Source organism: Zootoca vivipara, chromosome Z1, assembly GCF_965207765.1.
Source record: "Zootoca vivipara chromosome Z1, rZooViv2.hap1.1, whole genome shotgun sequence".
Taxonomy (NCBI): domain Eukaryota; kingdom Metazoa; phylum Chordata; class Lepidosauria; order Squamata; family Lacertidae; genus Zootoca; species Zootoca vivipara.
This window is the reverse complement of record NC_142583.1, coordinates 60700199-60714473: the sequence shown is the minus strand read 5'-3', so window position 1 is coordinate 60714473 and position 14275 is coordinate 60700199. Positions and strand designations below refer to the sequence as shown.

The 14275-nt window shown below is 44.0% G+C and overlaps 2 protein-coding genes across 14 annotated transcripts in view; one reads left to right on the top strand and one right to left on the bottom strand.

Moving 5' to 3' along the window:
* The window catches only part of PTPN13 (protein tyrosine phosphatase non-receptor type 13), a 151745-nt gene extending 150035 nt beyond the window's left edge, over positions 1–1710 (top strand). For all 13 annotated transcript variants that reach the window (XM_088660574.1, XM_088660573.1, XM_088660572.1 and 10 more), the window contains one exon: positions 722–1710. In XM_088660574.1, coding sequence (XP_088516700.1) covers positions 722–802 — 81 coding nt within the window. In that variant the 3' untranslated portion in view covers positions 803–1710. The remainder of the gene's footprint in view (positions 1–721) is intronic.
* Positions 1711–4987: 3277 nt separating this feature from the next.
* Positions 4988–8342, bottom strand: LOC118084456 (uncharacterized protein C4orf36 homolog). Its single transcript, XM_035113990.2, has 3 exons — positions 8175–8342; positions 7374–7531; positions 4988–5130 (listed from the first exon to the last, which is right to left on the bottom strand). Exons 1-3 carry the CDS (start codon positions 8237–8239, stop codon positions 4988–4990), a joined length of 366 nt encoding a protein of 121 aa, XP_034969881.2. The 5' UTR covers positions 8240–8342.
* Positions 8343–14275: the final 5933 nt, after the last annotated feature.

The following is a 14275-nucleotide window of genomic DNA, read 5'->3' as shown; positions in this document are numbered from 1 at the left end:
CGCAACCAAAGATTGGAAGCAGGCCCCTGCAGGTACCTGAGTGTAATCTGTTCATGGGCGTTCGGGGTCCCAGGTACTAGGCTAGATGGACAGAGGCACATAGAAGCAGAGTAAGCTGTGTTCTAATGAGTCACAATATTGGTACATCTAGCTGGGCATTGGTTACTCTGATGGGCAACAGCTTTCCAGCGTATCCAACAGGTCTTTACCAGCCCTGCCTGAAGATCACAAGGGAGTGAACTTGTTCTGCAATTGAGCCAGGTCCCTCCCCCCAAATAGCTTCCATACGAAACGGCATAAGGCCTTCACGGTTCCTATTCTCTTGGTTTTGGCCCATTTGCAGGGCACTGACTGAACAAAGCAGGTTCCTGTTTGTTTATTTATTTTTGCCCTAGATTAATAATGCTGGTCTTGCAGTGTCCCCCAGGAGCAGCATTGGATGGTTGGCGACAGGCAAGGGGTGCGGATGGCGGGGTTGGATTTGCGACTTCAGCCCTCTTCCGAAGCACCTTGCAGAATTGCCCTGAAGGTTGTGAGAACGGACGGCACGCTAGTTAAAGGCCCAATTGAAGAAGCAGAGCAAAGCTCTACACCAGTGTAATCTGTGGGGGGAAGGATTAGGATGCATCTGCATTTTGGGGGCTCTCCTGTATTGCAGCCGCTTTTTGCAGTTCAGAATTTGTGTTCCCGTGAGTTTATACACCGTTTCCTCCCTTTGCAGGACCAGTACGTTTTCTGCTATCAAGTTATCCTGTACGTCCTAAAACGGCTCCAAGCGGAAGAAAAGCCAAGAAGCAACTAAGCTGTTACAAGTCGAATATGCATTTAAGGGGGAAAGTGAGGTTCTTGAATAATTTGGGCATATCTACACTACAGAGTTAAAACAAGTTAAATGTCTATGTGATGTCTCCCTAGGGGAACAGTGGTTTGGTGGCAGACTTTGGACTGGGATACTCAGTGTCCTCATCAAACTACAAGTCCCAATAATTCTTTGGGGGAAAGCCATGGCAGTTAAATTGGGGGAAAACCTGTGTGTGTGTGTGTGTGTGTGTGTGTGTGTGTGTGTGTGTAGTGTAGCTGTGCCCTAGGTGAGCTCTGCCAATAGGATTCCAGTTCCACTCTCTATTGAGTACCACTATAACCCCCCCCTTTTTTTTCAACAGGTTGGGGGTCTTTGTGCGCCATATATATTTAATAACGCTGCACATTTTTTGCAGCTTTTTCAAACTTTGATAAGCAATTAATTGACATATTTTTAAAAAAGAAAAAAAAGCCCTGCTTCCTATTTTTTAAGAAGTATTACGTTTTCTCTCCCTCCCAACTATTTTATAGTATATTTCTGATGCAAGGGATGGGCAGTTGGGAAATGAAAACAGTATTTTTATCCTGGTGGTCTTTCTTACTGGTAAATTTTTATTAGTCTGTTTTTAAGCATTTTGTTTATAGCAGAGCAGTCCTTTTTCCAGCATTTTTAATAAAGTAGAGCTTTTTATAGAAAATACTTGAAATCAGTATTTAAGCTTTACGAAACAACTTACTAGCATAAGGAAAAATAGCAAATGTTTACTGTATTACACAATGTTTACTTTATATAGAGTCTTGTGTATATATTTATATACTTTTACAAAAAAAAAAGTTCAATTATCAGATGTCTAAGCTTATAACTGCTGGGACGTCTCCACAGTGTAAATAAAACACTTTTAAAAGAGAGTTCGTTTTCATACGTCTTATGTCAATGTGACCTGTTTTTCTCTTCGGCCTCGGATCCTTCTTGCTTTGATCCCTTCCACCTGCTTTGCAGAATTCAAACATTCCTCAGGTATTTCAGTGGAATTGATTGTGCAATTTGACAGACACACAAAAGATAAAAGGCAAGGAAAGTTGCATGGTCATTTTATTATTTGTACCCCTCCCCCATCTGACTGGGTTGCCCCGGCCACTCTGCATCCATTCTGCAGTTACTACCTGAAGTCCCTCTCTTGTTTTGCTTCTTGGTAAGTTAGACCCCTATTTTATTTCATTTTATTTTATATATATTTGTGTGTGTGTGTGTGTGTATAAAATTATATATATATATATATATATATATATATATATATATATATATATATACACACACACACACACACACACACACACACATACATACACAACAATCTACTATATTACAGTTTGTATCCCATCCCCTACTAGAAAAAAGAAAATTTAAAAATACAAAAAAAATTAAAAACAAAATTAAAAAAGACTTCCGGTTGTTCTCAAAGGAACTAGATCATACTTGTTATATCTTACACAGTGTCATGTTATCATTTTAATTCCTGAACTAATATAAACAAAAAAACAAAAAAAGGACAAAGATTGAATAGAAACATTTGTTTTAAATGTATTATCTCTACATTGCAAGACTCACTCAAGATCTGCTAGGTGGTTTTTGCTATCGCAGTAATTCTTCAGATATTCCTTGAATATAATCCATTCTTGGGACAAATTAGGCATGGTTTGGATCCAGCCACTTGTACATGGAAACTAGCCTGCCAAGAAACAGGATTGCTCAATTATGCTTCTCCACTTCACGATGTTCAGAAGGAATTGTATTGTGTTGTCCTACCTGAGATCCATATCTCCATCCATCCAGTAACTGACTGGATGGACAGGGAACCTCCAGGGGAGCAGCCAATGATAAAGATGGCAAGTGTGTCTATTGACTTTGCAGGGAAGTTGATAGCCAAAATATAGCCCAAATTGGCACATCATCCCCACAGCGATGCCTGATGGCCTCTTGATGTGGTCCCACATCTTCATCTCTGTTGTGCAACCCATGGAGAACAGAACAAAACCCGCTATAATTGCTATCACAATAGAAAAAGCTAGATCATAGATTGTACTTCCATAATCTTGCCCATCTGTATCGCTGCTTGTTCCATTGTTAGTATACGGGATGCCACTGGAGTTGTTTGCCGTCCTCTTTCCATGTTAGTCCCAGTCTTCTCCTTCGCAGTTGAGTGCTAGGAACTGCTGAAGTTCATCCCATCAGGTTACCTTTGCTGGGAATTGTTAATAGGTAACAGCACACACAGAGAGAATGCCTGTTGCCATTGACTACCTCAGCAAGCCCTTACTAATCAGATTAACTAAGGGCCAAATGAGATTTGACATTTGTCATATAACCACATTGCATAGCTGATCTTTGCGAAATGGTCAGTGCTGAGGATTCTAAGCCAGGCATCCCCAAACTGCGGCCCTCCAGATGTTTTGGCCTACAACTCCCATGATCCCTAGCTAACAGTACCAGTGGTCGGAGAAGATGGGAATTGTAGTCCAAAAGGGAGGGCTGAAGTTTGAGGGTGCCTGCTCTAAGCTATATCAGGATTGTGGCCCAGCAGGAGGTTACTTTAATCCTTTCCTCCTGCCATGATCCTGATTGAAAGGCAGCTGCTACTTGCAATGGGACCTTTCTTCTCAATCTTTGAGAATTGTGAGCTTCGGTAGTCATGTTAAGCTTTTACACATGAACCTTTGAGTCCGCCCCCTGAGGAAACCATTCCTGTGAAACGGGGAAGAAGCTAGCTGCCCGTGAGATGAGGTAAGAACGCATGGGAAGAGATAAGAACGCATGATACATTGTAGCACTTGATTATCGGACTTGATTATCAGACTTGATTATTGCACTTCATACTGGACTTTTAAGACTTCGAGCATGAGATTTTGTACACATTTTTGAATCTCTTTGTATATGTGAAGGTTGTTTGTGCATATACATTTAAATATTTGCACTTCACGGTTGTTTACCTTTTCATTGTTTTGCTAACATTCCCGTGTTGTCTGTCTGTTGCTGCTACATTGCAAGTAGCAGCTGCCTAGTTTGCATGATTTCTATCAAAGGTAAGACTTTTATATTGCCCCCACTTTGTCCCTGGCCCTGCCCATTTGGCCCTTAGAAGGTTGGATAGAGGAAAAAGTGGCGCTGTTTTACTGCAGTTCTCGCTCTCTCTTAATATTTTGAATATCATTATTAGCCTGTTTTAATAGTGTTGCTATCTAAAGTCACCAACATGAGAAAAATTGTTTAAATCAAAGGCACAGCACACCCAGCTAATAAAATTAAGGCAACGTGGTGATGATAAATTCTGGAGCTTAAATGGTCAAGTGGGTAATGTTTTCATGGCATCCCTGGGTCACCCCCAACCCTATGCAATTTTTCTGACCAGACCAGATCAACTTTCTTTATGGTGTGCAGTTTGCTGTTCCAACAGGTGTAGGGTGTGTCAGGCCTGGGGCCAAATCTGGCCCTCTACTTCTCTTCATGTGGCCCTCAGAACTTTCCCTAGGACATATCTCTCACTGGCTCCATTTTGCACCCCAAGTGCTTTTGCCTGCCTGGGATGAACTCTTGATAATGCCTCTTGCCTGACTGGATGAAGGTGGTAAATGAGTGTTTGTACAAACTAGGCTATTCTCCAAAGGTAAAATTTACACCTGTTGCCCTGCCCACTTTCCCCTCTGCCCCACCCACCACATGCATATGGCCCTCATAAGGTCACCCAGATGGAAATGTGGCCCTTGGGCTGAAAAATGCCCCTGCCCATCCCTGCTGTTGAAGATTGCATGAAGCAGCCCATTCCACTAACTGTGTGGTTAGGGGAAATTGTATGTGAAGCCTTCCCATCTCTTCCTTGCAGCTGGAAGAGAAGGTGGAAGAAGGAGCAAGTGAGCCAAAAGCTCATGCATGCATTTATAAACCATTATTTATCATTACATCTGACCCAGGACATTGTTCTTTGTCTTGCCTTCCCTGTATTGACCACCATTAGGCATTCGAGACTGCTTTTTCAACTCTGTTTTTAATAATTTGAATTACGTTACTAGATACACATGATCTTATTAAGGCTGCGGAAAGCCCTTTGTTAGCCTGCTCACTTTGTGCACTGACTGATGGGGTGAATAGCTTCTCTATTGTTGATATAACCACCATAAATGTGAGTCAAACCTAGTTGGGACCACTTGGTGGCAGTGGTCTCCTTGCCAAATATATCCTGTGCTTCAGTTCGGACTCCACTTGCTGTGCTAACTTGCAGTGAAGTTCAATCTTCTCAAGTCTTTGGCGTTGCAAAAGCCTGTTGAATTCTATTGCTAAGATTGGGAAACAAAAGAGAAGAATGGAACAAGATTCTCATAGAATCACAATTATTTAGACATGTAGACCAGGAGGAGCCAGAAGTTGTGGGACTACAACACTGATTGTTCTTCACTATTGGCTATGTTGGCCACAGGGCTGACGGCAATCCATCATCATCATTAAAATGTGTATGCTGCCCTCCATCCAAAGATCCCAGGGCAATTCACAACTTTTTTTATAAAAAAAAGCATAATAAAACAAAAACCAAACCAAACTAAAATTATAACCTCCCTCTGACACATTTAAAAGGCCATAGGATGTTAATCAGCCCAACGCCTGATTGAAGAGAAACATTTTTACCTAGCACCCTAAACAGTGTCGGTCCAGTATATCTGAAGGAGCATCTCCACCCCCCATCGTTCTGCCTGGACACTGAGGTCCAGCGCTGAGGGCCTTCTGGCAGTTCCCTCGCTGCGAGAAGCCAAGTTACAGGGAACCAGGCAGAGGGCCTTCTCGGTAGTGGCACCTGCTCTGTGGAGCGCCCTCCCACCAGATGTCAAAGAGAAAAAAAATAACTACCAAACTTTTAGAAGACATCTGAAGGCAGCCCTGTTTAGGGAAGCTTTTAATGTTTGATGGATTACTGTATTTTAATATTTTGTTGGAAGCCGCCCAGAGTGGCTGGGGAAGCCCAGCCATAAATTATTGTTGTTGTTGTTGTTGTTACAGTGGTACCTCGGTTTAAGTACACAATTGGTTCCGGAAGTCTGTACTTAACCTGAAGCGTACTTAACCTGAAGCAAACTTTCCCATTGAAAGTAATGGAAAGTGGATTAATCCATTCCAGACAGGTCCACGGAGTACTTACACTGAAAGTACTCAAACTGAAGCGTACTTAAACCGAGGTTTGACTGTATAAGATATGTAAATGAAGATGCCAGGTGAGCCTCTCTGGGGACAGAATTCCACAAAGGGGAATCGCAGGAAATGTCCATTCTGGTTTGCCACCCTCTAGAGCAGGAATGCAGGGATCCAGTTCTTCTTTATGGCAGCAGAAGTGTGCTAGAACCATATTTGACAGTATTGCAAACCTGGGGAGGTCAGGTGTCTGTCCTGGCACATGACCCCTTTGTCTGTGAACTTAACGGCTGATCAGGGATGTGAGCCAAGGTCTCCCCAGCCAAAGTACATTACACCAGCTGGTAGCCAAGCTGGCATGTGCTCCTATCACCCTGGACCACTAGCCATGCTTGCTAATTCACAACATCTAGAACAGGGGTGGCCAACTTCCAAGAGACTGCAATCTACTCACAGAGTTCAAAACTGGAAGTGATCTACCCCCGTTTTGGGGGTACAGGTCAAAGTTGTTGAGCTTTTTTAGGAAGGAAATCCCTGTTTTGGATGGTTCAGGTCATTTTAGGGGTGCAGGGCAAAGGTGTTGAGTTTTTTTAGGGGAGCCAAAGTTTTTTAGCTTCTTTTGGGGGGAGCCACTGATCTACCGTGATCTACCACAGACGCACAGTGATCTACTGGACATGCCTGATCTAGAGGGTACCTCAATGGCAACCCCTGCAATAGACCAGTCATTAACTTTTGCCATTTAGTCTTGGTCATGAGGCTATGGAAACGCAGCAGGGGAGGGTGTCCTGCTTGAACACCTACATACACTTCAGAATTTACCACTGCACCGCTTCCCAGTTCAAAAGCATAGCACTCCATTGTAGCATTACATACAAATATGTATGTCTACACCCTATGTACATGTTTGATACAAACTTTGCAAACTTTTTTTAAAAAAGAATTTGGTAAGACCATCAGGCCCAGATTAAAGTGCCTATCCCAAATTTAAGATAAAAACACAAGATTGGGTTCTCACCACTGCCTGTAACTGAATATTTAAAGTTCTTTTGCAAATGAATATGGTACAAAATTAAGGAAGAGGTCACCAAATGCGTGTTTAGATTAAAGGTAGGTCCAAAGACTATGGAATTAAACCAGGCATCCCCAAACTGCGGCCCTCCAGATGTTTTGGCCTACAACTCCCATGATCCGTAGCTAACAGGACCAGTGGTCGGGGGAGATGGGAATTGTAGTCCAAAACATCTGGAGGGCCGAAGTTTGGGGATGCCTGAATTAAACCAATGGCCCTCTCCTAGCAGTAAATTCCACATATTCATTTATGCGTTGAGTAAGCAATTGAAATAAGAAGGAAGCCCCAGGCCAAAAACCCTCCGCTCCGCAAAGTCCATGTATGTACCTTGTACAGAAGGGATGGGCGCCTTCAAAATAGTTTTCACGGGCCTCAGGTGAAAGGGGGAGCCCCAACAGATGTCATGATGGAGGGGGTTGCTGATCTTTTCTCCAGATGCTAGCAAGTACCGCCTTGTTAGTTCAGCAAATTCAAAACGGTTGTGCCTGAAATGTCAGCATTACAATTAGAGGTATGCATTTGGCAAGGGAATCCCCAAAAGTGCATATAAAATGGTGCCTAAATTGGTTTTAGAACACCCCTCTTCCTCTGTTGCTTTCGCAAAAGGCTTCACTAAATATCTCCTCAAAAATCTTTAATGCACAGGACGGAAAGACTGTTTTCTCTCCCTGTTCCATTCCTGTTTGCTCGACTTTGTCCACACTGAACACGCCTCCTTAAAGCATACACACATTTCACTGAATGCCAAGATTGGGCACCCATACTCCCTTCTGTTCCAAGCAGAACAGAGTTGCAAAAAACTTTTCTGTGTGTGAGTGCAACAGTGAGTGACCTACCGGTAGGGGTCTTTTTCCCATTAATGGAGGTGTGTGCTAACAGGAGGGGTATGCCCACATCATTTTGTGATCCTGTCTCTTTTTCTGCTCTTTTAGGTGTGCCGCCCATTTTGTGTTGTGTCACATCCCCACAGCAGCCAGTTTGTGATTGGTGCCCACAGACATTTGTCAAGATTGCAAACGTGTCCAGTAGCCCAGAAAGGATAGTGATCCTGTTCTAATCTGTACATGTCTCTGGAGATTTTAAGATAGAAAGAACTCTATTTGAAAAATGCAGTGAAAAAATACATACACTTTATAACCACTGTCTTTCAAGACAGATTCTATTTTCTTCTTCCTGTGAAAATCAAATTCCATGATGGGTGGATGGTGCTGTGTGTTTACACCTGCACTTCAGAAACAGCTGGATATCCTATTATGCTCACCTGTAATAGAAAAATAAGTGGAACACCTATCTATACAGGGGCAAGGAAAGACGCTGCTACCAGCTTTAGTAAGTGGTGATTTGTGGGGCATAGGAATTCGTTCATATTTTTTTTCAAAATATAGTCCGGCCCCCCCACAAGGTCTGAGGGACAGTGGACCGGCCCCCTGCTGAAAAAGTTTCTGACCCCTGGCGTAGGGGGTCTTAGTGGGACCTGGGAGACCAGACTTCAAATTCCCACTTGGCCATGAAGCTCACCGAATGACATTGGGCTAGTTGTTGCCTCTTGGCCTAAGCTACCTCACAGTGTGAGGTATTAAATGTGTTGGGGGAGAATGGTGTCTCTCAACTATTGCCCCTCTCCTCTTAAAAGAATTTTACTGCTCACAAATTTTATATGAGGGAGTGTGGCTCTAACACTGAGAACAGTTTCCTACTCCTGTTGTAAGGCAGCTTTGTAGGTGCCCTATAAAGGTAAAGGTAAAGGGACCCCATACCATTAGGTCCAGTCGTGACCGACTCTGGGGTTGCGCGCTCATCTCGCATTATTGGCCGAGGGAGCCGGCGTATAGCTTCCAGGTCATGTGGCCAGCATGACAAAGCCGCTTATGGCAAACCAGAGCAGCACATGGAAACGCCGTTTACCTTCCCGCTGTAGCGGTTCCTATGTATCTACTTGCATTTTGACATGCTTTTGAACTGCTAGGTTGGCAGGAGCTGGGACCAAGCAGCAGGAGCTCACCCCGTCACAGGAATTTGAACCACCAACCTTCTGAGCAGCAAGCCCTAGGCTCAGTGGTTTAACCACAGCACCACCTGGGTCCCTATACTGCAATCCTAAATATATTTACTCAAAAGTAGATCGTGCAATTGTTATAAGAATTCTAAGGTCCCAAATATAGAATAAATGTGCACAAGGTAAAACACACTATACAGTATACATAAGCATCTAAACCACATGTCTGAAATAGTTAGTGCAGGAGAGCAATCCTGAAGCCATCTTGACTCTTAATGACCCAAAACATTTCCGCTGTGGAAGGAAATATATTGGAAAAACCTTTCCCAGTACTTCTTTTCACTTACAAATCCTTCAAATCCTGTCTTAAGAGCATATTTTGTGTATGAATAGGATAGGCCTGTGACCTGGATTCAAGAACTAAAGTATTTACCATCTCAAAAGGTGGCCAGGTAATGCAATCAGTAAAACATTGTCTGTTATCTTGGCAGAGAGGAGACATGTGTATGACTCTTTGACTGAGGGGTTGGGCAACTATTAAAAAGGTTTTTTTTAAAGTCCTTGTGCACCTCTGTTCTCACCTCTCTGCAAGAAGGAGGTGGGGGGACTCTGTTGCAACAACAACACCCAAAAAAGATCTGCCTTGCTTTCCACTGGATCCAGCCTTCATCAATTCTCTGACTTAGGGGACCCAGGCCCTTGAAGAGCTGGGCAGCAAAAGCCAAACCCCATTTTTCCTATAACACCATGTTCAGTGGAACTTGCTCCCTAAAGTGTGTTTAGGATTGTAATTATAAAGGCACTTGGGCTCTGTATAAAACAATAAACAAATGTCTGTCATGTATTATAAATAGCTTAATTATTTTTCCTGCTGGATTGGCAATAATGGTTCCCTATTGTGTTTGCTACTCACTTTTTTCATAATCAATGATGGCCAGCTTAGTACTGTAACTCTTTCTTTTCCCCCCTCACAAGTCCATTTCTCTTGAGGGTCTTAATTTTTGCCCTCAGGCCTGTCCTGTTGCCCCTGACACTTCCCACAGGTTTGCTTCTGATGTAATAAAGAGTATTGTATTTGTAAGGCATATGGCTGGAGGCAAATATGCTAAAATAAACTGAGGCGATACTACAAACTGATGTAGGTGCATTTATTACTTTGACATACATTTCCCTAGAAAACTGGGGTGAGGTTACCAAGATTAATTTGAGACTCCACTTTGCCAAACAACATAAATGGCATCAACTGATGTTTAATTACCAATGTTTTGTAGTCTTCTGGTGTTAGTATTGCTTGTCTATTTGTTGTGGATTGTTCTGAAGAAGAAAAAGTTTTCCCTCCGAGCGGCTTTACAAACACATAAAAGCAAAATGCAATCGATACATGAACTATAGATAGACAGATAAAAATATATGCAGCACACATTTCAGATAAAGGCAGCATGAAATTAATTGCGTCAAGGATTAGGAATTTAACAAAAGTCTCGGGGTAATAAAAAGGATTTTGCCTGGTGCTAGAAAGATAACAAAATAATCACCCGGCCTGTCTCCCTGGAGAGAGCATTCCACAGTCAGGGTTTCCCACCAGACATTTTGGCACCTGAGGTGAACTACGAAAGGCTTTTACCCCACCAGGGAACAAGTGGGGAGTGAAGATATACGCAGGGAATAAGAGGTGGGTGGGAAATAAAATCAATCTTACCCAACAGTTAAAGTGGGAAGGCTGTACACGGGGCAGAAAGGGGCCTTTCACAGAGGGTGGGTTCCTCTGCCGTTTCCCCTGCTAGGGATAGGAGGAGGCCATCAGCGCCTCCAAATTGGCTTTAGAGGTGGCATTGGGGAAGGGCTGCTGAGGAGGCACCAAATCTGGACTCCAAGAAGTGTGTGGAAGCCATTGCCAGGCCTGATGTCACCACTGAGAAGGTCCTGTATCTCATTGCCACTCCCTTAACATTAGTGGGAGTGCAGAGGCAGAGCTGTATTTAACATATGTGTCATCAGGGTGCAAAAAAATGCCCAGTGCCCCAAATTTGGGGGGGCATGCCAAAGTTGTTGAGCTTTTTAGGGGGCAGCTCAGAGTTGTTGAGATTTTGTGGGGCACACAACTCTCTCCCATGCCGCTGCGGGTGAAGGGAGGAGAGCAATCCCTGCAAAGGCTTGGGAGGGAAGCTGCGTGCCTCGTGTGAGCAGCATGTGTGCGCTGGGCGAGCCGCTCCCAGGTACGCAGGAGGGTGGAGCCGAACGGCTGCCTCAGCACCCGCAGCAGAAAAGCCTGCAGTATTCCAACAGGCTCTGCTCCACTCGACAGCGGCTGTTGGCTGGCCTGGCTCTTCAATCCCCGGACTCCAAATCTCAGCCCTGGACTCTGGGCCTGGCGCCCCTGAGAGCCCGCACCCCTAGTGCCTATGGGTAAGACGGCCCTGTGCAGAGGTAAACCTCGAAAGATAATATTCAAAGTATAAACAGGCTGGTATAAAGGTAGATGACCCAAAGTGACAGGGCTCTATCCTGCCCCATTGCCCCATTGCCCTATTAGGAACTTCTCCCAACAGCAGGACATGGGGAAGAGCCTCTTCTGGAGAGCTTAAGGCAATTAAATAAAATGTTCTAGCCACGCAAACTATTCCACATACCATCAAAAACCCTTCAACACTTCTAACACGCACCATGATCAGCACATGACAAATATATGTGAAATAGAAGATGGATGGAGATCTGCTCCCGCAAAATTCACCTCAGTCCCTCTGAGGGAATGATGTCTTAGTCCTGGAGCACCTTATGCTACTTGCATTCTAAAGAAGAAGAAGAAGAAGAAGAAGAAGAAGAAGAAGAAGAAGAAGAAGAAGAAGAAGAAGAAGAAGAAGAAGAAGAAGACCCCTCTCCACACATATATCACAACTCTCTAAAATTCCCTTAAAGAAGTTTCCATAATGGAAGTCAATACTGCAGCAAACTTCCTTGTGAGGGCTTACCTATCTCTGGGGGTGGAAGCGGGTGGGTGATAGTGTCCTTGGCATTCTGTCCCAACAGCAGTTTTAAAATTACAGGTAAACAAGCAAGGTCTATTGCAGGGGGGTTGTGCGCATGAATTTGCATTTTAGAGCATTTGAGCATTTTGAGCATTTGAGCACAAATGTAGCAAATAAATAAAAAACTGTCTGTGTCATTTGGGAAGCAACCATATGGAACCATTATTGCAAAGTACCTGAATCAGTTTATATTTTTGTTCCTCTAGTGCAGTGTTTCCCAACCTTGTGCCTCCATATGTTTTGGGACTACAACTCCCATCATCCCTAGCTAGCAAGACCAGTGGTCAGGAATGATGGGAATTGTAGTCCGAAAACATCTGGAGGCACAAGGTTGGGAAACACTGCTCTAGTGTAGGCATCCCCAAACTTTGGCCCTCCAGATGTTTTGGACTACAATTCCCATCTTCCCCAACCACTGGTCCTGTTAGCTAGGGATCATGGGAGTTGTAGGCCAAAACATCTGGAGGGCCGCAGTTTGGGGGTGCCTGCTCTAGTGCAGGATGCTTTTTGTTATTTTCACCCCACAGGCACAAGAGAAGGAATATACAGACTTTTTAATTACATCGGGCAGGCTAAGACTATTTTGCACGTGATCATGGGTGGGTGTGCAAATTCTAGGACTGCAATGCTAATGTAAAATTTATTACCCTAAATGTCCTGTTTTTCTTGGCAAGGGATTGGATGGGTGGGTTTATGGAGTGTTTTCTCTTTTAGGGGGGAGGTTTAAAGGAAGGGATATGTGAGTGGGCTGCAGGCTCCCCCTGCAAGGATTTCTATAGTTCTGCAAACCTTGGGATTTCTCCTTGCGCTTTGCTGAAACTTCCCTTGTGCTGGGATGGAGTGATGGTTTTGAGACCGGATTGAGTTCCAGCTGTTGCCAAGCAGGGTGGCCAGTTGTGCGCATACAACACAGCAGTGTGGATCCATTTGTTGCTTGCTATTATTGAGATCTCCACAAAACCAGCTTTGTCATTTTGCTTTTCAGTCTGCTGCCCTGTATGCATAAGGGCTTAAGGTGAGGGTGCTGGAGAGAAAGAGAGAGATGAGAATGAGAATGTGTCTGTCAACCTAATGGAACAGAACGTTCAAAATTTCTGTCGGCCCCAAGTTGTGCCAGTGAAATATTTGAAGTAAGCCAAGAGATGGATTTGTTTTGTTCCCAGTGCTGTTCCAACGAAGGGCATAACATTGTCCAAAGTGGCACCTCGTCCCAGCTGGAAAGGGAGGCTGCAATTCCTAAGGGAAGACATATTTGAGTTACTTTGCTGCTCTGAGCAAGCACACATTTTAAATTATGTATCATGCTGTTGACGCATCCCAAAAATATTGCTGCCTTCAGCATCTCTTCATAGATGGCTGTATGTAAAGAAAGCTGTTAAAAGCAGGGGGTTTAACTTGGAAATACCGAAGCTATTCTAGCCTTCCAACAGGTTGCCTTAAATACAGTGGATGTTGTTATATATATTACAGTAAATATATATTTTGATGATATGCAATGTCCAGACTCTCTATATTCAAGAGAACTTTACTTTCAAAAGAACTTTGCTTTCATAAACATACAACTGAGAAGAACATAGTGTATCTACAAACTCATGTTTATTCACTTTGTTCCTTATATAGAGCACACAGGTTTCTCCCTATTTTAGGAACCATCTTCTGTCTGCTTCACTTCAGACAGATCATGCTGACACGGACTGTCTCAGCAGTATCCAAAGGAGTCTCCCTCAGCAGCCATTCTCCCTGTTATGAAAAATGTACCCCCAAATGCGTTGCCTTTTAAGAAGGACAGACGCGGGTCGGAAGCTCCAAAATTTGCACTAAGTTCAGCTCCGCCGGGAAAATGACAGAGACCACACGATGCTGTCATGAAAAACAAACTGATCCCTTTATTGCAGAATGCAAAGCTACAGCTGTAGGGTCCCTGCCTCTGGAAAGAAGGAAGGAACCCCGGGAAATGGTAAAGTCCCCTTATATACCCTCCTGTCCCTGCATAGAAATCCCTGGACTGGGAGGGAGGGGGAGACAAGGGCGACGGGTGGGGGATCGGATTAGCTGGGTGCAGAGATGACTTTTCCTTTCAGATGGAGAGATGTCAATCGCTCTTCTCCTGTCGCTGATGGTGCTCCCTGTTGTTTGGCAGGAGGGGCAATCAGTCGAGATGGGTGCAGAGGTGGGGCAGTTCCTGGCGATTTCCGTGGGGTGGAAGT

What these genes read in the sequence shown, in the direction of transcription:
- LOC118084456 (XM_035113990.2), bottom strand. Translation starts at nt 8,239, where the DNA reads ATGGAATTTGATTTTCACAGGAAGAAGAAAATAGAATCTGTCTTGAAA. An exon ending in AAAGACAGTGGTTATAAAGT is followed by an intron (nt 7,532 to 8,174) that starts GTATGTATTTTT and finishes CTGACATTTCAG; the next exon opens with GCACAACCGTTTTGAATTTG. An exon ending in GCCCATCCCTTCTGTACAAG is followed by an intron (nt 5,131 to 7,373) that starts GTACATACATGG and finishes TCCCAATCTTAG; the next exon opens with CAATAGAATTCAACAGGCTT.